The sequence below is a fragment of the Camelina sativa genome, chromosome 6, assembly GCF_000633955.1.
Source record: "Camelina sativa cultivar DH55 chromosome 6, Cs, whole genome shotgun sequence".
NCBI classification, from domain to species: Eukaryota; Viridiplantae; Streptophyta; class Magnoliopsida; order Brassicales; family Brassicaceae; genus Camelina; species Camelina sativa.
The window spans coordinates 17,672,034-17,695,096 of record NC_025690.1 but is presented as its reverse complement, the minus strand read 5'-3'; the positions used below and the strand labels follow the sequence as shown (position 1 = coordinate 17,695,096).

Sequence of the window (23,063 nt, the reverse complement as noted above, 5' to 3'; positions counted from 1 at the left end):
TGCTAGGACTTAAAGCGACTTAAAAACGACACCGTTTCAATGAGTTGAAAAGTAATTTTCACTGACTTGAGAGGTTTTGTACTGATATTAGCCATTAAAAGCCAATGAGCTAGCAGGTGACATCAGTCAAATTCGATTTTGTGGTAACTTTAGATTTTCTTTTTCTTTTCTATTTATTGATTGAAAGCAATTTTCTCCATAAATTTTTCTTAACGGAGTTTATTGGGCTCACGAGCTTATTGCAACAAATCCAAAACCGTTCTGACACAAGGTTATATATACTATGTCTTGGCCACATATAGTATAGCAAATGAACGAACTTAAGCTGACTGTTTCAGTATACAGACTTCAAGACCGCTTCTTTGCCATCTCCTCCAAGGAAAAACACCAAAACAAACATGTCTAGCTCTAGGGTAAATTAAATCATTGGCTGGAAGCCATTCTGGTTTTGCTGAGAACCTGATTCAGAGTAAAAAGGTAAACCACAATCACCTCTGACAGTCTCCATCAAAACATGTCACAAAGTCGTCAAATCTTAAATAAATATTCATCAAACCTTCTTTGAATTACTTATCAAAGTGCTCATGCTCGCCAATACCTATTACATAAATAATCCACTCAGCTTTCTTTTCATTAAGCGGATACCTAAGTCAGACAGATTAAGCAAGTTCAGACTGCAAAAAATGAAAATATATAGACTACTAACCAAAGAGCAGCCATATCTCTTGTTATATGGTTATAAGACAAGCACCATCAATTTCTTCAACCATTGATAGCCAATTCCTTAATCATGCAAGGGATATAAGGTTTGTAATTCTGCCTGTCATGAATCAAAGTATTTTCCATTAGTAACCCATCTATGTATCTCTCTCCCATTCTGCTTAAAAGTAAATATTACAAGTCTCGCTATTTACCTTCTCTTCAAGCTCAACATGGAGGAACATAATAACCTTGGTAGACTCAGTTCGGCTGATTCCACAAATCTTAGCCAAAGCTTTGACATAAACTTGATCTCAATTCTGTACAGAAGAAACGCAAAAAAACAAAAACGAAAAAGATATTTAGACGGAACACAGCACCAGCATACTGAGACACTGCATAACATAAAAACGCAGCAGTGATTCTGGTTACCTGCAGACGGATCACAGCACGTTGTGCCTTTTTCTTAAAGTCAGGATCCTCGTCAAATTTTTCTTTTGATTTTTTTTTTTGGTAAAGAAACTATCAAATATGACATATGAAGTTAGAAACTGAATTGATTTGGACTTTCACATAAAGCAATTTTGGTACAAAAGGAACTGTAAAGCTTGAGATTAGATGCAAGGCAGCTGACCTGAAAATGTTCAATTGTTGTCACACCCGCACTAGCTCTAGCTGAACAAGAAAATTCCTCAAAGAGGTACTCGATAAGCATACCAACCTGTATGGGAAGGGGAAGAAAAGTTTGGCAGTTAAAATTCGTTTGATAAAAAATTAATGGAATAAGAAAATCAAGAAATCACATCGAAAGCAGGGAAGTAGCTACCTGAATTCCCCAGTCACCCACATGATTTCTTCGTAGAACTTTAACCTTTGAGTTCTCGAGCAAGAGAACTAGCGTGTCATTGATGATAGGTGATCTTAGATGACCAACATGCATTTCTTCTGCAATGTTGGGAGAGTATAAAACAAATAAAATAGGAGACAAAACTAATTTAAAATTAACATACATACTAGTGAGAAAAAACACAGCAGGAGTACCTTGGCCATATAATCAGCAGATCAGCTGATAAATCCAGATCAAGAAACAGATCATGATTTCACCATCTCAGAGGCAGGGAGAGTTGAAACAATGACCTATCTGAAAAAACAAAAAAAGAGGGAATTAAAGTAATAATGAGTTAACTGAGAAAAAAAAGAAGAATATATTACACAGAGGATACAAAAGACCCAAAAAAGAGACTTACTAGTCCAAGAGTTCGAACAACACTGCGCTTGCAACAACTCTTTGATTTCGTTATGGACAATAAGCGCATCACACTGTCACTACAAACAAGCAACAACAGTATGAGTAAACATAAAGGAATGAAGATTTAATCGGAAAAAATGATGAGAGTACCTTTGATGATCTTTGAACTTTCAATATTGAGCACCAGAGGCAGCAATCAAGGCAGGGTGGATCCACATAATTTTTAGTTTTTCCCCAGAATTCTCATTCCTGTTGCCACATGTGTCAGTCAAAAATTATCATTCATGATTCAAAAAAGGAGAAAATACTATCAAAAACAAAACAAAAAAAGACTTACATGCTACTATGTTTGCCATTGAGAGTGTCTTTGGTTGACCAAAGCCGTGTGAGTGGAAGTTTAGTTTACAAAATTACGGTGGAGCTAGCTAAATGCAGCAGCTGCATAATGAGACACTGCCAAACATAAAAACGCATCAGTGATTCGGAATACTTGTAGACGGACACCACAGAACGTTGTGCATTTTTCATGAAGTCAGGATCCTAGTCAAATTTATGTTTTGATTGTTTTTGTAAAGCTATCATATATGACATCTGAAGTTAAATTCAGAATTGATTTTGGACTTTCACATAAACCAATATCAGTAAATAAAAGAAACTGTAAAGTTTGAGATTCCATATGATGCAAGGCAGCTGACCTGAAAAATGTTCAATTGTTGTCACACCCGCATTAGCTCTAGCTGTACAAAGGAAATTCCTGAAAGAGGTACTCGATCAGCATGCCAGCCTGCAGGGGGAGGGGAAGAAAAGTTGGCAGTTATTAGAATTCGTTTGATAAAAAAAATAATGGAATGAGACAATTATGACATCACCTGGAGAGTAGAAAAGTAGCTAACCTGTGTTCCCCAGTCACAAACATGGTCTATGCGTAGAACTTCAACCTTGCTTGAGTAATCGTGTCACCGATGATAGGTGATCTTAGATGACCAACATGCAATTCTTCTGCAATGTTGGGAGAGTAAAAATTAATCACGGCTCTCTTAACAGGAAGAGTAGGCGCCCATGTGTCACTTCCATTGATAAGAATATTCTTAATGCTCTGCAGGGATTAGATAAAACAGGAGATGTAATTAGATGTAAAATGACCATATGTACAAGTGAGCAAATACACAATAGGAGTACCTTGACTCATGTTAGTGATTAGGGTTACCTGTCGACGGACAAAAGACAGTTGTGCTATAGGTAAAACCCCCATCTATCTTGACAAGCATGCGTGTGGTCTTCAAGTCTTCAATGGTAATAACACCAGCACCATCAATTTCTTCAATCAACCCTTTGATAGTCAATTCCTCAATCAGGTTAGTGATATCAGGTTTGTAAAAGCTTGCTTCCTGCCATGAACGAAAATATTTTACATTAGTAACCCATCCATTTATCTGTCTTCCATTCTGCTTTTTTTTTAAAAAAAAATATACAAGTGAGCAAAAACACAACAAAAGTACCTCGGCCATATACTAGGCTGATAAATCCAGATCCGGTAGCAGAGCATGATTTCACCGACTCAGAAGCAGGGGGATTTGAAACAGAGGTCTCTGAGAAGGAAAAAAAGGAAACAAAGTAATAAAGTGTTAACAGAGAAAAAAAAGAAGATTATACTACAACTACGAAATCAGAGCATAAAAAAGACCCACAAAAGAAACCTGCTTGCTCTTCAGGAACCCTTTGGTTTCCCTATTGACCACACACGTATTACACTGTCACTGCAAACAAACAACAACAGTATGAGTACACGAAAAGGAATTAAAATGTAATCGAAAAACAAAAGATGGGAGAACCTTTGATGATCTCTAAAATTTTGATTTTAGGCACCAGAGGCAGCAACCAAGGCAGGGTGGATCCACATCAATTTTACCTGGAACTGGACAAATGAAAGAGCTTCTTGAGTTGCCGATTTTAGATATCCCCCAAAAAATTTCCTTCCTGTTGTCAACATGACTCGAACAAAAAATATCATTTATGAAAGTGGAGGAAAGGAGAAGATATTATGGAAAAGAAAAAAGAAGACTTACAGTTACACATGTTTGCCATCCGGAGAGTGTCTTTGGTTGCCCAAGACGTGTAAGTGTCCTAGTTTACAAAACGAAACAGAGAAATCAGTACAAGTATTAGCTAACCACTGACGGAAAAATGAGAGAGAAACGGGAGAGATTAAGTTGATACCTGAGTGAGGCAGATTCTGCAAGTTCAGACTGCGAGTACAAACACAAAAACAACGTCAAAATATAAGATAAAATTTGATGTAAGAAGACCATGTGTACCAAGTGAGCAAAACCACAAGAGGAGTACCATGGCCATATAATCAGCAGATACAACGGCCTATCTGAAAGAAACAAAAATAAACGGGGGAATCAAAGCAATAAAGAGTTAACTAATAAGAATATACTACAGGACGAACATAGAGCATACAAAAGACCCAAGAAAGAAACCTGCTTGCTCTTCAGGAACCCTTTGGTTTCATTATTGAGCATACACCCAATACACTGTCGCTGCAAACAAACAACAACAGTATGAGTAAACATGAAGGAATTAAAATGTAATCGAAAAACAAAACGATGGGAGTACCTTTGATGATCTCTGAAACTTTGATATTAAGCACCAGAGGCAGCAGCAATCAAGGCAGGGTGGATCCACATCAATTTACCTGGAACTGGACACATGAAAGAGCTTCTTGAGTTGCCGTTTTTAGATATCCCCAAAATTTCCTTCCTGTTGTCAACATGACTCGATCAAAAAAAATATCATTTATGAAAGTGGATGAAAGGAGAAGATATTATGAAAAAGAAAAAAGAAGACTTACAGTTACAGCTACCATTTGCCATCGAGAGTGTATTTGGTTCCCCACGCCGTGTGAGTGGGAGTCCTAATTTATAAAAATAAGAGTCAAAATTTGATGTAAACTGACCATATGTACAAGTGAGCGAAAACACAACAAGAGGAGTACCTTGGCCATACAATCAGCTGATAAATCCAGAAAAAAACTAACACAGAAGGATTTCACCATCTCAGAGGCAAGGAGATTTGGTCCAATGGCCTATCTGAAAAAGAAACAAAAATAAAGGAAGGAATCAAAATAATAAAGAGTTAACTAAGAAACAAATAGAATATACTAAAAGACGAACACAGAGCACACAAAAGATCCAAGAAAGAAACTTACTAGTCCAAGAGCTCGAACAATACTGAGCTTGCAACAACCCTTTGTTTCGTTCTGGACAATACTGCAAACAAACAACAACAGTATGAGTCAACATAAAGGAATAAAACTTTAAATCGAAGAAGGAAGAAGGGAGTACACCATTGATGATCTCTGAAATTTTGATATTAAGCACCAGAGCTGGCAGCAATCAAGCACACCAATTTTACCTGGATGTGGACACATGAAAGAGCTTCTTGAGTTGCCGTTAATAGATCTCCCCTGAATTCTTCTCCCTCCTGTTGTCACATGAATCGATCAAAATTTATCATTCATGACTCGAAAAAGACGAAAATTCTATCAATCAAGACAAAAGAAAAAGACTTACATTTACAACTACCATGTTTGCCATCGAGAGTGTCTTTGGTTGCCCAAGCCGTGTAAGTGAGAGTCCTAGTTACAAAACAAAACAGAGAAATCAGTACAAGTATTAGCTAACCACAGACGGAAAAATAAAAGGAAAAATGAGATAGAAACGGGAGAGATTAAGTTGATACCTGAGCTAGGCAGATTCTGCAAGTTCAGACTGCAAGTACAAACACAAAAACAACGTCAATATATATGAGGCAGATATATAAAACTAAGTTAACCCACCATAGAGCAGCCATATCAGTTGTGCTATAGGTAAAACCACAACCTCTCTTAAATAGGAGATAAAATCTGATGTAAAAAAAGACCATGTGTACAAGTGAGAAAAAACACAACAGGAGTACCTTGGCCATAGAATCAGCAGATACATCCAGATCCAGTAAAAGAGAATGATTTCACCATGTCAAAGACAGGGAAATTTGATCCAACGGCCTATCTGAAAGAAACAAAAATAAACGGGGGAATCAAAACAATAATGAGTTAACTAATAAGAATATACTAGAGGACGAACATAGAGCATAAAAAAGACCCAAGAACGAAACCTGCTTGCTCTTCAGGAACCATTTGGTTGCATTATTGACCATACATGCCTTACACTGTCACTGCAAACAAACAAAAACAGTATGAGTGAACATAAAAGGAAGTGAAACGTAATCGAAAAACGAAACGATGGGAATACCTTTGATGATCTCTGAAAATTTGATATTATGCACCAGAGGCAGCAGCAATAAAGGCAGGATGGATGAACATCAATTTTAACTTGAACTGGACAAATGAAAGAGCTTATTGAGTTGCCATACTTAGAAATCCCCCAAAATTTCCTTCTTGTTGTCACATGAATCAATCAAAAAAATATCATTCATGAAACAGGAGGAAAGGCGAAGATATTATGGAAAAGAAAAAAGAAGACTTACAGTTACAGCTACCATGTTTGGCATCGAGAGAGTGTCTTTGGTTGCCCAAGCCGTGTAAGTGAGAGTCCTAATTTACAAAATGAAACAGAGAAATCAGTACAAGTATAGCTAACCACAGGCGGAAAAATAAAAGGAAAAATGAAAGAGAAACGGGAGAGATTAAGTTGATACCTGAGCCAGGCAGATTCTGCAAGTTCAGACTGCAAGTACAAACACCAAAACAACGTCAAAATATAGGAGGTAGATATATAAACTACTAAATTAACCCATCACAGAGCAACCAGATCAGTTGTGCTATCGGTGAGCAAACAACAGGAGTACCTTGGCCATATAGTCAGCAGATAAATCCAAATCCAGTATCAGAGCATGATTTCACCATCTCAGACGCAGGGAGATTTGATCCAACAGCCTATCTGAAAGAAACAAAAATAAACAGGGGAATCAAAGAAATAAAGAGTTAACTAATAAGAATATACTACAGGACGAACATAGAGCATACAAATGACACAAGAAACAAACCTGCTTGCTCTTTAGGAACCCTTTGGTTTCATTATTGAGCATACACCCAATACACTGTCACTGCAAACAAAAAACAACAGTATGAGTAAACATGAAGGAATTAAAATGTAATCGAAAAACAAAACGATGGGAGTACCTTTGATGATATCTGACATTTTGATATTAAGCACCAGAGCCAGCAGCAATCAAGGCAGGGTGGATCCACAACAATTTACCTGGAACTGGATACATGAAAGAGCTTCTTGATTTGTTGTTTGTAGATTTCCCCCAAAATTTCCTTCCTGTTGTCACATGGCTCAATCAAAAAAATATCATTCATGAAACATGAGGAAAGGAGAAGATATTAATGAGAAAAAAAAAAGAAAGACAAGACTTACAGTTACAGCTACCATGAGAGTTTATTTGGTTCCCCAAGCCGTGTGAGTGGGAGTCCTATTTTACAAAACAAAACAGAGAAATCAGTACAAGTTTTAGCTAACCACAGACGGAAAAATAAATGGAAAAATGAGAGAGAAACGGGAGAGATTAAGTTGATACCTAAGCCAGGCAGATTTTGCAAGTTCAGACTGCAAACACAAACACAAAAACCACGTCAAAATATAAGGGGTAAATATATAAACTACTAAATTAACCCACCATAGAGCAGCCATATCAGTTGTGCTATTGGTAAAACCACCACCTCTCTTAAATAGGAGATAAAGTCTGATGTAAAAAGACCATATGTACAGTGAGCAAAAACACAACAGGAGTACCTTGGCCATATAATCAGCAGATATATCCAGATCCAGTAACAAAGCTTGATTTCACCACCTCAGAGGTAGAGAGATTTGATCCAGTAGCCTATCTGAAAAAAAACAAAAACAAAAAAAACGGGGGAATCAAAGCAATAATGAGTTAACTAAGAAGAATATACTACAGGACGAACATAGAGCACACAAAAGACCCAAGAAAGAAACCTGCTTGCTCTTCAGGAACCCTTTGGTTTCATTATTGACCATACACGCATCACACTGTCACTGCAAACAAACATCAACAGTATGAGTGAACATAAAAGAACTGAAATGTAATCGAAAAACAAAACGACGGGAGTACCTTTGATGATCTCTGAAAAATTGATATTATGCACCAGAGGCAGCAGCATTCAAGGCAGGGTGGATCCACATCAATTATACTTGGAACTGGAAACATGAAAGAGCTTCTTGAATTGTCGTTTTTAAACCTCCCCTGCATTCTCCTTCCTGTTGTCACATGACTCATTCAAAAATTATCATTCATGACTCGTAAAAGGAGAGAAAATACTATCAATCAAGAAAAAAAAAAAGACTTACAGTTATACCTACCATGTTCATGTTAGTCATCGAGAGAGCGTCTTTGGTTGCCCAAGCCGTGTGAGTGGGAATCCTAGTTTATCAAAATAAGAGACAAAACCTGATGTAAATTGACCATATGTACAAGTGAGCAAAAACACAACAAAAGGAGTACCTTGGCCATCTAATCAGCTGATAAATCCAGAATCCACTAACACAACATGATTTCACCATCTCAGAGTCATGGCGTTTTGATCCAATGCCTATCTGAAAAAGAAACAAAATAAAGGGGGGACATCAAAATAGTAAAGAGTTAACTAAGAAAGAAATAGAATATACTAAAAGACGAACACAAAGCACACAAAAGATCCAAGAAAGAAACTTACTATTCCAAGAGCTCGAACAATACTGAGCTTGCAACAACCCTTTGGTTTTTTTTTATGGACAATACTTCAAACAAACAACAACAGTATGAGTCAACATAAAGGAATTAAAATACTTTAATCGAAGAAGGAAGAAGGGAGTACCATTGATGATCTCTGAAGGAAGTGGACACATGAAAGAGCATCTTGAGTTGCCGTTTATAGATCTCCCCTGAATTCTTCTCCTTCCTGTAGTCCCATGACTCAATCATCATTCATGATTAGAAAAAGGTGAAAATACTATCAATCAAGACAAAAAGAGAAGACTTACAGTTACAGCTACCATGTTTGCCATCGAGAGGATCGTCTTCGATTGCCTAAGCCGTGAGTAAGTGGGAGTCCTAGTTTACAAATTACAAAACAAAACAGAGAAATCAGTACAAGTATTCGCTACACCACAAACGAAACAAAATACAAAATATATATAAAAAAAAAAAAAACGAGAGAGATTAGGGCACAGACGGAGAAATTAGTTTACCAGTGAAGAAGAGATTAGGGCACATACAGAGGAATTAGTTTACCAGTGAAGAAGACATAACGAGTAAGCAACGTCGCCGGAGAAAATAGAAGAAGACGACTCTCTAATCTCTATAATAGGGATTTACTTCTCAGGAGGATAGGTCGGTGATGTAGAAAAATAGAAGATTCGCTACAGCACCATAGACGAAGACCAAAAAAAAACGAGAGATAAAGAAGAGAGACTAAGGCTAATTTCACTAGTGAAGAAGACAATAAAAGTAAAGCAAGAACAACGTTGGAGAAAATAGAAGAAGACGGCTCTCGACTTCGACTTATTTATAGGTTTAGGGATTTAACTTCTCAGGAATGGACTCTGATTAGTAAAGTAGTCTTTCCTTTTTCCTTTTCTTTAAAAAAAAAAAAAATATATATATTATTATTACCTTCGTTTTTCCTTTTCTCCACGCAACTTTCCTTTTCTTTTCTATTTCAATTAAAAAACAAAAAAATATCTTGACATGTTTCCTTTTTTCTTTGATAATTTCCTTTTGTTTTCTAAAAATTAATTCTTATCCTAGTTCTAAAACGTTCAACTTTTGTTGTCAAAAAAAAAAAAAAAAAACGTTCAACTTTTCATTTATTTTCTTTATTAGTATTTTTTTCTCAATATTTCAAACGGACCATTCGTCGTCGTGTGTTACTTTTCATATTCAAGCAAAAATTGCAAATCTTATTTTTAGACCACTGTATTTTATTGATCAAATATATTACAACACATACAGCCCAAATGTACAAAAAAAAATAAAAACAGTCCAATAGAAGAAGCCCAAAGTAGAAGATAGATTTAAGAGCATGGCCAACGGCGTAGTTTTGGGCCGTCCCTCGGCATTTGTTGATTAAAATTAAATCAAAAATGGTCCAATATCTAAGAATCGACTCTTTAAACGCAACGTTTTTCGTCCGTCTACTTGAACACGTGGAAGGTGGTGATTGGGAGAAGATTTTGGGTAGGTTAACAAACGACACTTTCTCGAGAGAAAGTTATCGAATTCTCGCTTCTATCTCGACGACGACGAATTTCCATCGTGTCTTTCTTCCTCTTTTCCGCCGATTTGAAGCCGAAAACGATCTTATGTGTCTCCCAAAGCTTGTTCGGCGGTTCAATCGTTCGAAATAAGGTTTGTCTTCTTCCTCCAATTTGAGATTTCTCTGATTTGCTTTAGGGTTAGTCTATGTGTATAGCTTGTTCCAATCGTTCTGTGTAGGATTATCGATTTAGTTATAGTTTATTCTTCGGTGGTACTCATCAACAAAAGTAGTTGTAACTCATAAAAATTTCTCTCATTTAGCTCAGATTCAGATTTGGTAGTAACTCATACGAACTAGCTGTGTTATGTATAGGGAAAGAGACTAGTAATGTCTAGTTAAATATCCTGGTTAATTGATATGCTTATTTCTTGATTATGATTTCCTAGTTGGTGACATTTTGGTCTGGTTTGTTCATAGTTACTTGTTTAGTCACATAAATTGAATGCTATTGATACAATTATCAAGTAAAATGAATTAGCAAGTAAAGACACCAATGCATCCATAGTAATACCTACTTCATAGCTTTCTTCTTCATATGTGTTTATGCCACCTTTAAATTGAATGAGCCGGTAAAGACTACTTCATAGCTTTTTGTGAAGTGTACTTGTCATAAATTGTGATTAGACTGTGGTTGTTAGCTCATTATGTTTTGTTACTTATTGCAAGTTACCTTTTAACCTATTAAACCCCAACCATCTTCACAAGCATCAAGCTGCAATGTTGAGGACTATGAGAAAAGGCCAGAAGGGATCAATGCTGCAAAGGCAAAGAGGAACAATGCTCAGTCCACAAACATGAAGACTCTTGTTGAGTATAAGAGCATGTGGGATGTGAAGAAAGAGGAATTGGCTGAAAAGGAGAAACTACAAAAGCTGGCCATCCTAGACACTCTCTTAGCCAAAAAGGAACCCTTGAATGCGAGTGAAGAAGTTATCATGAACAAGATAGTGTCCCATTATTTCTGATATTAACTATGTGTTTGTTTTTTGTATTTCTTGCTTAAGTTTCTATGCATTGTAGATTACTTAACCTTCTTCAATGACTATGAATCATACATCAATCAGGTTAGGGATCAGAGTTATGCAACTGAACAGAAGATGGTTATGTTAGAGAATGTAGTTTCTGAGCTAGTTAAGGAAAATAGGTTTAGAAATGTAACTGATTTCCTGGTTGTTGGTGTAATGGCTATTGTGTTTGGTCTTCTAGGTATCTTGTTCATGAAACAAGATAATGACTCTCCTTTTTAATGACTTTGCGTTTGTATGACTCTGCTTTTGTAATAACAAGATTATAAAGTTGAGGCTCACGGGATTTGATACTTGGCATTATGTACTTGTAAAAGAGTCAGGATGTACTATGTTTCTTGGCAGTATTTATTTGTAATGTCATAGGTTACACATTGCAATGTCACGGATTATTTGTAAAGACCATAATGCAAGTTATTTGTAATGTCACGGGTTACACATTGCAATGTCACTAGTCTTTCATTATATATATGCGACCATAAATTGAAACACCAAACAATATCAAAGCAACAAAAATTCACACGACCTCTCTTTCTTTTCTCAATACAAGTTATTTTTTCCTTTCTCCTTAATACAAGATCTCTCTTTCTCCTCAATACAAGATCTCTCTTTCTCTTCAATACAAGTTGACTCTTCATAATTTTTTTTTTATTTGAAATGGGATCATGTTCAAACCATTATCACTACCAAGGAGATGATGGTCATTATCACTACGAAGGAGATGATGGTGATAATTTTGATGCTTATTATGAAAATTCGCATATTATACCGGAACCAGAGGAGCCAAAAAAAAAGGATTTTTATCCCGAGAAACCGGGAAGAAGGCCACAATAATCTTTGGAATGATTATTTTAGTGACACTCCAACATTTCCAAAAATATTCTCGAAGCGGTATTGAGTACACTCCAACATTTGTAATGACACTCCATCAACCGGAAAACCTACAATCGTGTTGGAAGCGGTAGCTTCGTATGACCTCTGGATATGACATGCCTTTTTTGGAGCTCCAGGTACTATGAACGATCTTAATATTCTTGATCGATCTAATGTTTTTGATGACATAATTAACGGTTAAGCTCCGGAAGTCAACTTCGTTGTCAACGGAAGGGAGTACAATTTGGCGTACTATCTCACTTATGGTATTTATCCGAATTGGGCCACTTTTATTCAATCTATCCGACTTCCACAAGGTATGAAAAATTCTCTCTTTTCTAAAAAACAAGAAGCTGTGCGGAAAGATGTTGAGCGTGCCTTTGGAGTCTTGCAAGCTAGATTCGCCGTTATTAAAAATCCTTCTCGGTTGTGGGATAAATACAGAATGGCAAATGTTATAAGAGCATGCATAATACTCCATAATATGATTGTCGAAGATGAACGACATACATACAGTTTCCGAAACCAAGTTTCAGAATTTCAACACGTAGAACATGTGGATCAAACATATACCGTTGGTGCCGCCGGTGTGGGTTCAAATATCGGCACTACGATTACTCGTCAAACAAGACTTCGGGATAAACAAGCCCATGACCAACTAAAACATGATTTGATTCAACATATTTGGACTAACTTTGGACATCTTCCGGATAATGAAAATTAATTTTAAAATTTCTATGAATTGAATAAAATGTTTGTTTTCACTTTTGATGTTTGTATGTTTTATGTTTTCTATTTTTAATGTCTTAATTGTATGTTTTTGTTTTCAACTTTTTGTAACTTTGTAATTTTTTAAATGTTTAAACTTTCAAAATATTATTATTTTATTTATGGGACCAAATACAAATAGACACCCATATTCATACTAAAAATAAGAAACTTTTTAAATAATAATATTAAATTTGGGGGACCAAAAACGATGGGACACCAATACCGATGCTCTAAGGGGACGCGACAAACGATTTTAATGAGCGTGTTGGTCCACACCACAGCCCTCCGCTGCATGAGACTCTTAACTCCGGTGTAACCGAAAACATCGTCGGAACCTAAGCCGAACAAGGATTCGTCTGGTTGTCTCACCGATTGTACCAAATCACGGGTTACAGGATAACCTCAATCTACTAATCTCAATCCGAATCCGATTGTTAGACGCACAATGATCCAACGAAATCGGCTAAAATAAATTAGTAGATCCGAGAATGTATAAACCAATGAATAAAAATTGTTCTTGCACATATTTTTCTTTGATAGAAAACCTTGCAAACAAAACAAATCATTCTTTCATTATGCTAATTACTAACAATCATGTAATCATGTACTTATACTAGAGAGTAATAATCATTTAGTTCATAATGCTAAAAAGGATGAAGAGCAAGAACATATATGGAACAAAAGAACACAACTCATAAGAGAGTAGTAATTATAATCAAAGGCTCAAGTTAAGCCACTTACTTATTTCAATATACAATACTAACCAAATATTATCATCTTTAGTCAACAAGATTCATCAACTCTTTCCTCTTCTTCTCTTTGATAAATTCACATCACCAAATCAAATCTAAATCCCATTTCTCTCACCCACACAGCTAGCTTCTTGATCAAACACAACACCCACGACAACGCACCAATCCATTCTCATTGCATTTAGGACATCGCTTGAACCGTTCATCTTCTTCTTCAAACACTTTGGTGCTACCATCACAGTTAGTACAAGGCACAAACCTTGCATCCCCACAGCTCCTGCATGTCCCCAAGCGTTCACAAGCAGGGAAACCTTTCAACATCTCTGCTAGTTCCCCACCATCGTTTAGCTCCATAATCTCCTCTATGCCACCAATGTGTGTTTCTCCGATAAACACCTGAGGCAAACAAACCGGTTTCTCTCCAAGCACACTTTTAAGCTCTTTCCTGTATTTGGAATCCATGGAGATGTCACGCTCGTCTACCGTCACTTGAAGCCCTCTCAGTATCGCTCTAACGCAACAGCAATCCTCGTATGTCTTTCGAATACCTCGGAGGGATGTGAAGTAGAGCACAATCTTGTCTTCTGTTCTCGGTTTAACTTGCGATGGAATCAGTTGACTAGAGGATACAGACTTTGGTGCTTCGCTGATTAAGATGGACGGATTCGGATTTGATGAAGGGCTACAAGAGAGGGATTTTGTAGGTCTAAGAGTGTTCCTAGTGTTGTTACTTAATTGTTTAGAAGACAAAGCTTTCTTGTAAGAAGAGACAATGCTGGGATCTAAATCAGACAGAAACGATTCTTCAGACAAATGCTTCCACAGAGGTTGCTTAGGTTTATAAGACAACGGAACCCAATCTCCATCGGCTTCTTCGATTCTCACAAACTCGTAAGACTCGTCCAATTTCGACGCAGACCCACTTAAACCCGGGTCGGGTTTAGAGCAAAAACCGGGATTTAGACGCTTACCAGGTTTCGGGATTTCGAATTCGAATTCATCGTCTAAGCCATCCATAAGCTCCCAAGTGTTGATGACTGAGTCAGGAGAGACCGGATCTGGTGCGTCCTTCCCGGCGACTGAGATACGAGGTTGGTCGGCGACGTTTTTGGATTCGTCGAGATCGATGAGGAGAAGAGAACCGTACGATGTAGACGTGAGGGAGACGAGGTGGTGAGTGTCGCCTTTTCTAGCAGGAGGATGGTGAACCAACGGCGTCGGAAACGAGAAAGCTCTCTGCACCGCCGGAGAAGATGAGCCGGAGCCATATTTAGTCGGCGGTGAAGAGAATCTAGCGGATGAAGACGAAGTAGAAGAAACGGAAGAAGCGGTTTTTGAAGTTGAAGAACCCATTATTATAGAACTGACTTTGAAATAAAAAAAAAGTTTCTGATTTGGTTTCTTCCTGAGATGTTTTTGGTTTCTGGGCAATGACAGAGAGACTAGAAAAGAGTTTTTTTTTTTTTTTTGGGTGGAAGATAGCTGTCTAGGGCAGTTGGAGGTGGAAGATGGTGAAAAATTTAATGGCAGAAGAAGGCTACGAACGATGGAATAGATTAGCTTGATGTTGATTTTTTCAGAACACCCAGTTTTTTAGCTATTTGATTTTGATTGTGTAAGGGCATCTTCAAAGGTAGAACTATTTTGAGTGTTCTTAGCGCATCTTTACAGTAAATATATTATGAAAATAATATAAGATTAGTAGTTAAGATTTTTTCTTAAAAAGTTAGTTATTGGGATAATCATGTTTAAAATCATAAGATTTAATAATATAATATTCTTAAACATATTACAATTATAAAAACTTATAAAATAACATTTAAATTGTAAACTTATAAAACTTTTACTAAAATTCAAAATACAATACTAAACTTTTATGAAACAAAAAAAACATTAAAGATAAAAAAAAAACAAACATATTACTTAATTAAAGCACACAAACATTTTATTTAATTAATACATAGTTTAATGTCCAAATTTTAATTTGTGAAAAATTGTTTGCAAAATATTGTATCTATTCACAGCTTGCCACGTCAGCTTAGAACTGAGCCAAAATCAGTTATACAAGAACTGATATTGGTGTTCTTATGCCACTATTCCTTATATTTATAATTTTAATGGGCTAAAAACACTCCTCATGTTCTCCCAATATAGCCTAACGCAAGGTGAAAACAATTCCAAGAACCTTCGTTTGTGTCTAGGCCAACAACTAATAATATTAAATGAGACACGATCTTATTAAATGAAAAAAAAATGTCATGATCTACATAACTGCAAAGCCTTTATAATTATCTATATATAATAGCAAACTCATTTTGGAGGGACTGCTGATGTTTTTTTCTTAATCCAACGGTTAAGATTATTTTAGTTTCTCATCCAACAGTTACGATTTAAAATGATATTACTAATTATTTAATTTATTAAATAAATGAAAAGGCACCTCTTTGATTCCCTTCCCCAAATCGTGTTTCTTTTTGTTTTGCCCTGCGGAATCAACGCTTCTCTTCGTAAAAACCTGTTCAATTACCTCTTTTCATACCTTTATATTTGGAACTTGCTCAACTTACATCTTATTTAGTTTTGTGCACTTCTCTCTCGCTTATTCTCTTGAGATGTCTTGTTTTGTCTCTTCCTCTTCTACCAAGTGAGTTCTGTTACAAAAAACCGTGTTTAGTTGACTGTAAAAAATAGCCACTGTTTAATAAATCCGTTGGTTCTTAAGTTATTTAATTCGTTTGTAACTTTGTATGATCATTTTCAGTTCTGTTTTAGAATCCCTGATTTGCAATTTCCATTCACTCGTAACATTTCTTCTTTGATTAAGTAAACGTATGATGGTTATTTTAGACATTTATCTTCAGCAACATGCTGTTATGAACAGGCATTGGTCAATGGATAGGAAAAAAAGAGGTGAAACTTCATAACGTCTCTTTTAAATCTGTGGTTGGTTTCATTCCCGGTGCATGTGGAGAAAGGCTTGAACGTTTGCTTACCAAGGCTTTTTCATCTACAATGTTTATGATTCTTCCTTTATGTGAGACTTCGTTGATATATATTAAAAGGGTCGTTGACGTGTGTAGTCACGGTTCCTATATTCAACATTCTTACCAGTTACCACTGCTTTATCCTTATCATTAGTCGTTTGTTCTTGTCTCTTAGTTTTTTGTTTTCCACATTAGTACATGTCAAAAGCAATTCTGTTAATTTCATTAATGTTGTCAGACAGGAAAAGATGGATCTTGTTTATTAAAAAAAAAAACACATTTCGCTTGTTACCATTTCTAGAGTTAACGAAATCTATGGGTTGATGGGCAAGTAATCATGGATTTGGTAGATGCTTGGATATATCTGTATCTTTCTCCCCAGTCTCAAAACAAAGATACAAAACCATGTTTTCTTAAATATCTATATTTTAGAATTTGTTCCATTAATGAATATGTTGGGTTTATTAATGTAGAGTTTCAGACCACTTATGTGGATTTTGGGGATTAGATGGCTGTAATGTATGTTTCAGTTGGAGATTTGTTAAATGTTGAGTCAGAACTACAAAGTATGTTACTTAGTTAAATACTCATGTAATGTATATATGGGCGAAAAATTACAAAGTTCAATTTTCTCATGTAACTGTTTTCTGCAACACTTTATTTGGAGGTTTTGATTATATATTTTTGGTATTTGTACGGTCAGAACTCAGAAGCAATCAGTCACCATTCCGCACCATAAGTGGCTATTGTCATTAACTTGCCGCCGTTGTTTTTTTGTTTGTGACGTTACATCTTACTGCTACCATCGTTTCAATGTACATTTTACCCTCTAACAATTTTCTTGCAGCCTGCAGGTGATAGTACTGTTACCGATATTCTTTCACCAGTTGAGAAGATACATCCTACAGTCGCCACTCGCCAGTATAACCGTTTTATTCACTTCAGTGATCTCTCGCTTCCATATGGGTCCTGACTCCTTGTGGATGATCAAAATGAACTGAAAAGATTAATTCCTAGAGTTTATAATCTCTTCACCAACTAATACGGTTGAGACCGGCCTATGTAGATGACAATTTGATAACACATATCTATTTGATCGATCATTAAAAAAAAAGACTATTATGTGATGGTACCATGTGTTCTCACCTCTCTCACATGTTTTTGATACCTTACGAAAGGGGAATTTTTTTAGTTGGAGTTAATAAACAGTATAATATTCTCATGATTTAGTTGCTCCAGGCGAAGAAAAAAACAAATGTCTCATCAACCGAGATAATATATTAATATGAGAAGCACAAAAAAAGAGTATTTAACTAAGTAACTTACATGTTGAGGAACTCCTTTACTTCGTTGCAAATCCTATTTTTTGTAGCCCTGCAGATACGGCTTTTTCAGGTTTTGCCAAGTAATTCAGTAATCTATTCAACATATTCTTTCAGAAAGTTATCCCCCATCATCTGTTTTGTTGTTGTTTGATCTTCTCTTACTGGGTTTATGCTTACGTTATACTTAATGATTTGTGTATTTCAGGTCATGAATGCTTCTTTATCAGGTTTTGAAAGTTAGCTAATAGCAAGCAATTTGTCATCAGTGATTTCATTTTAATGAGAAATTCATATATATTAAATGTACAGTGAATTGTTTTACTTATATGTCACGAGTTATCAGAAGAAGAGTTAGGGAGAGGAAGCCGTACCTGCGTCTATATTTGGGATACACAAATTTTAGAGGTTTGGGCGTTGGGTTAACACAAAAATATGTTGGGATTAAGTACATAAATGTGAACAAGACATGGAAAATTACAAGCATAATTCAATTTTCTCATATGAAGGAAACTTATTACTATATGTTAACTTTCTTAAACAACAATGAATTATAATAACAAATAAATAATTAATGTCATCTAATTTGAAATGTTCACTTAACCGCGCATTACCGCGCGGGTCGGCTTCCTAGTTTTATTAGTACTAAACCAAAGATGGGAGAAAATAATACAATAGTTGATCAAATAAACTATGACATGTCAGTTTCTCCAAAGATTTTTTTATAATGTTTTAAGTTTACATTCATAGCCATTTATTTTTGCATTTTAATACTTTCTAGTTTCTAGATTACTTTTATTTTACAGAAGAGATAAAGTTATAATAAAAAAACAAAATTATAAAGCAATAGTATCTTTAAAATAAAGGTTGGAATAATAAATTTCAAGATAGGACCTAGACAGAGTATTCACGTGAATAATTTAATCCTTGACTTTAGAGAAAGTTTCCATATCTGTATCTGTTAATTTAATGTCTTATTGAACTTATTCTTGAGTTGATTGAGAATGGAAGCTACATTGTTATTTTTTTGTTTTCATTGTGTTTGATCTGCGCATACGTTTTCTTTCCTAAGACAATGTTTTTGCTAGCTGGTACTATTTAGTTGACTAGTCGTTGTAATGTTTTGAGAAAGAATATCAAAAGCTGTAGATTCATATATTATATCCCCACGAGAAAGTAAGGTGCTTTGCTGTTACATCTTGGCATTATGTAACTTATGTTAATGTATTGGTAAAATTATGATGTTCAATGCAGTTTAGTTATAATATCTCAGATTTTAATAAAAGTGATTTAGAAAAATAAATACTAATTGGACCACAACTTAATTTTTTGAAAAATATTGGACCACATTTTTAATTTTAAAACGTCCAAGTTTAAAGAGACTTTAAACAACACAATGACATGGGGAAAAAAAAAATGAATCGCACAAGGCAAACTCCTTGACGATTCCTTCATTTCTTTTGGTACTTTGCTCTTTGTCTTACTCTTTTCAACAAGGAAAGGAGAAAGATTCGACATTCAGAACCTCACACTTCAAACTTCAAAGGCTATAAGCCTATAAATGATATAAGGAAGATATGCATAAGACAAAACAGCTACTGAAAGAGGAAAGCTCAATAGTTTTAGTGGTGGATCGTTTTGTGTGATTCTTCCAAGCAAAGAGAGGCTACATGATTCGTGAAGTTGATAGAACACATTGTTTTTAACACGTTTGAGGTCACTTACGATATTACAACTACTATACACCTAATATAATACTGCTCATCTCTATCCCTTTCCCTATGCCAAAATGTGTGTGATACATACAGTGGAGTAACAAGCAGCAATTATCGTAGTGTAGAACCTTGCCTGCGTATCGCCAGCAAATTCAAAGTGACGTGCTCTCACCTGCAGTATATTGGCCTTCCTGAAATCAGAAAGGCTGAGCGCAAAACAATGCTAGTAAGCTAAGGAGAAAAAAGGATAACAAAAGGTAGTGTCCTGGATTCAACATATGCATATTGGGACTTATATAAAACATGATCTCAGGAATGTTTTTGGTACCGAAGAAGTGCTATCACTTATGTCGGCATATATATTATGTGATCGAAACACTTCCTAGAACTGTTTTCCATCACAATCACTTAAGCCTATATAGATCATATTTGCATTTTTTTTTTCTTTTTGTCTCATATAGAGAAAAGAGAAATCAATCTGAGCATATGAATGATCCTGATTCCTGAGCATACTTCTACTCAACACAAGAACACCAAAATAACACAAAAACATAGCCAGCTACATGTTGATTTTGCTGAGTTAAAAATAAAATCTCGACTTTGAGATACCAAAAAAACGGAGTTGAGCCAAATAACAAGGAAACAAGCATCATCAACATCCATGGAATGGAACCATAAAGATATACAGTCTCATATATGAAACAGAACATTAGTTACACAGACACACACTGAGTGACTCATACAGATACTAAGTCACTTCCAAGTCGTAAAATTGTTCCCTTTTTCGAACAACTATGATATATCTTGTTGCCTTCTATTAACCCCAAGCTATTCTCAATTTTGGGGTTGTACCGTGTAAGGGAATTTGAAGCAACTCTAATCGAAAACAACACAGAGCCAAGAAAAAAAGAAAAAACGTAAACTTCGGGGGGAAGAGGAAAAAGAGATACGCACACAGAACAGAAGGAGAGAGCTAAAAGAAAATCTTGGAAAATTGGGATCAACCGACATGGAAAGGACCAATATCTCCGTTTCTTAGAGAACCAGCAATCTCGTCAGCGATAGCCACGCAAGTGAAGACCCAACCACTCAGAGATAACCAAACCATTCTCATCAGATACATCGCCATGCCCAGCGGCATCGCCATCTCTGACCTTCCTTTTTCTACTTATCTCTCTCTCTCTCTCTTTGTTAGATCAAATGATTAGCCGGAGAAGAAGCCATTGCATTTGGAGTGGCCAAAAAAAAAGCTTTGGGGAAAAAAATATAAAAATAATAATAAAAAAAGATGATTCGGTACGTTCAAGGATCTTCCAACCATTTAGATTTCACCACGTGTTAAAGAGTTTTTACCACCAGCTACGTCCTTGTCTGGGCCAGTCTAGTCGACGGGAAAACGCATCGTCATCAATGCTTTATTTAATTCCAGACTTTCAAAAAAAAATATCCAAAAATTAGGGATCCGACCCGGATTCTTTTTTGGAACCCGACCCGTTAAATTGGCCTCATGAACTCCCGCTCCGATGCCGTTTTCAATTTCATTTTGAAATTTGTAATCTCCCCCAAAAGTTCGATTTCTCTCTCTCTTCTCTCTCTCGTCTCCGAGCAACGTCTCTCTCTCTCTCTCTCTCTCCAGAGAAATGGCTCCTCCGTTTGTTTTCCCCCAAATTCTGCGATCCCTAGAAGAGGATCCGGAAGACAATCATCGCCTCTTCGCTCAAAATATCGTCGATGTGAATTCTCTTCGCCCTTCCGATCTCGAAGAATTCGTCAAAGGTAAATTACTCTTTTTGGGGTTTCATCGTTTTCTCCAGTGCACGAGCCTATCTGTTTTTTTTTTTTTTTTTTAATTTTGCTGTGTGATTTTTTTGAGAAACTCGATAGACAATTTAGTAGTTTCACTCCGGGAGGCTTTAGATTTGATTTTGTAATTGGTATTTGAGCCGAAATTGGGTTGTGAAGTTAGTCTTTAGTCACTCGAATCGTCAGTTATGTTGAATGTGAAGTTTTTATTCTGTATGTGTAAAAGAGCTCAAATTCTAAGTTACAGAGTCCAAAATGTTTTGACAGGGAAGCAAAAATCGAAATTGAAACTAATTGATATGTGAGGCATTTTGTTGACTGTCTTCTTATTGTGGAACAGGTGTATCTTTTGACTTATCTGATAGAGAACTCTTCTGCGTCGAAGATCAAGATGTTTTTGATCGTGTTTACTCTTTGGTCAGGAGCTTCTTTAGTCTTCCTCCGTCTTGCAAGTGTAATCTTGTGGAGAGCCTCCGGTCTAATCTAAGTGTTCTTCTTCCAAATGTTGATTCGATCTCACGGTCTGTTCAAGATCAGGAGGATGAAGTTCCAATCATTGATAGGATCACATCGCATCGCAATGCCTTGAAGATTTATACTTTCTTTCTCCTCACTATTGTTATGACTGAAGAGTCACACATCAGCTCAATTGACAGCACAAAGGTGCTTTCTCTTCTTTTTTTTTCTAACTGATAATGTAAATATTGCACTGTTTGAAATTCATATCTTATTGTGGACTTTACGATAGTGATGTGTGTGGATGAACAGGTCGCAGCACGAGGGAGGAAAAAGCAAATTATCCAGTCATGGAACTGGGAACCTCAGAGGGGTAGGATGCTCAATTTGATTGCAAATTCTCTTGAGATCAACCTGTCTTTGCTCTTTGGATCGTCAGATCTTGACGAAAACTACCTCTCTTTCATTGTCAAGTAATCATTTCTATGCCCTTGTGAATCTGGTTTATCTTGCACACTCCATGTTAAAAGTAAATCCTCACAACTTTTTCATATAATTTCCTTGTAGAAACTCCTTCACTCTTTTCGAGAATGCCACAATATTAAAAGATTCTGAAGCAAAAGATGCACTGTGCCGCATCATCGGAGCATCTGCTACAAAATACCATTACATTGTGCAGTCATGTGCCTCAATCATGCACTTGATACACAAATACGATTTTGCTGTTGTACACGTTGCTGATGCAGTTGCTAGAGCTGAAAGTAAGTATTCAGATGGTACGCTGGCCGTGACAATCATTAGAGATATTGGGAGGACTGACCCGAAATCCTACGTTAAAGATACAGTTGGGGCTGATAATGTGGGACGTTTCTTGGTCGAGCTTGCTGATCGTATGCCAAAACTAGTGTCGACAAATGTTGGAGTTTTGGTCCCTCATTTTGGTGGTGAATCATACAAGATAAGAAACGCACTAGTTGGTGTTCTTGGAAAATTAGTTGCAAAAGCATTTAATGATGCCGAGGGAGAAATGAGTTCCAAGTCCCTTCGTCTGCGAACTAAGCAAGCTATGTTGGAAATTTTGCTCGAAC

General features: G+C 36.2%; 2 protein-coding genes across 2 annotated transcripts; both read right to left on the bottom strand.

The window, feature by feature from the left end:
* Positions 13,541-15,336, bottom strand: LOC104792000 (uncharacterized protein At5g39865-like). Its single transcript, XM_010518014.2, has one exon. It carries the CDS (start codon positions 15,046-15,048, stop codon positions 13,831-13,833), a length of 1,218 nt encoding a protein of 405 aa, XP_010516316.1. The 5' UTR covers positions 15,049-15,336; the 3' UTR covers positions 13,541-13,830.
* Positions 20,349-20,965, bottom strand: LOC104791999. The gene has a single exon (XM_010518013.2). The coding sequence runs from the start codon at positions 20,861-20,863 to the stop codon at positions 20,717-20,719; it is 147 nt and encodes a 48-aa protein (XP_010516315.1). The 5' UTR covers positions 20,864-20,965; the 3' UTR covers positions 20,349-20,716.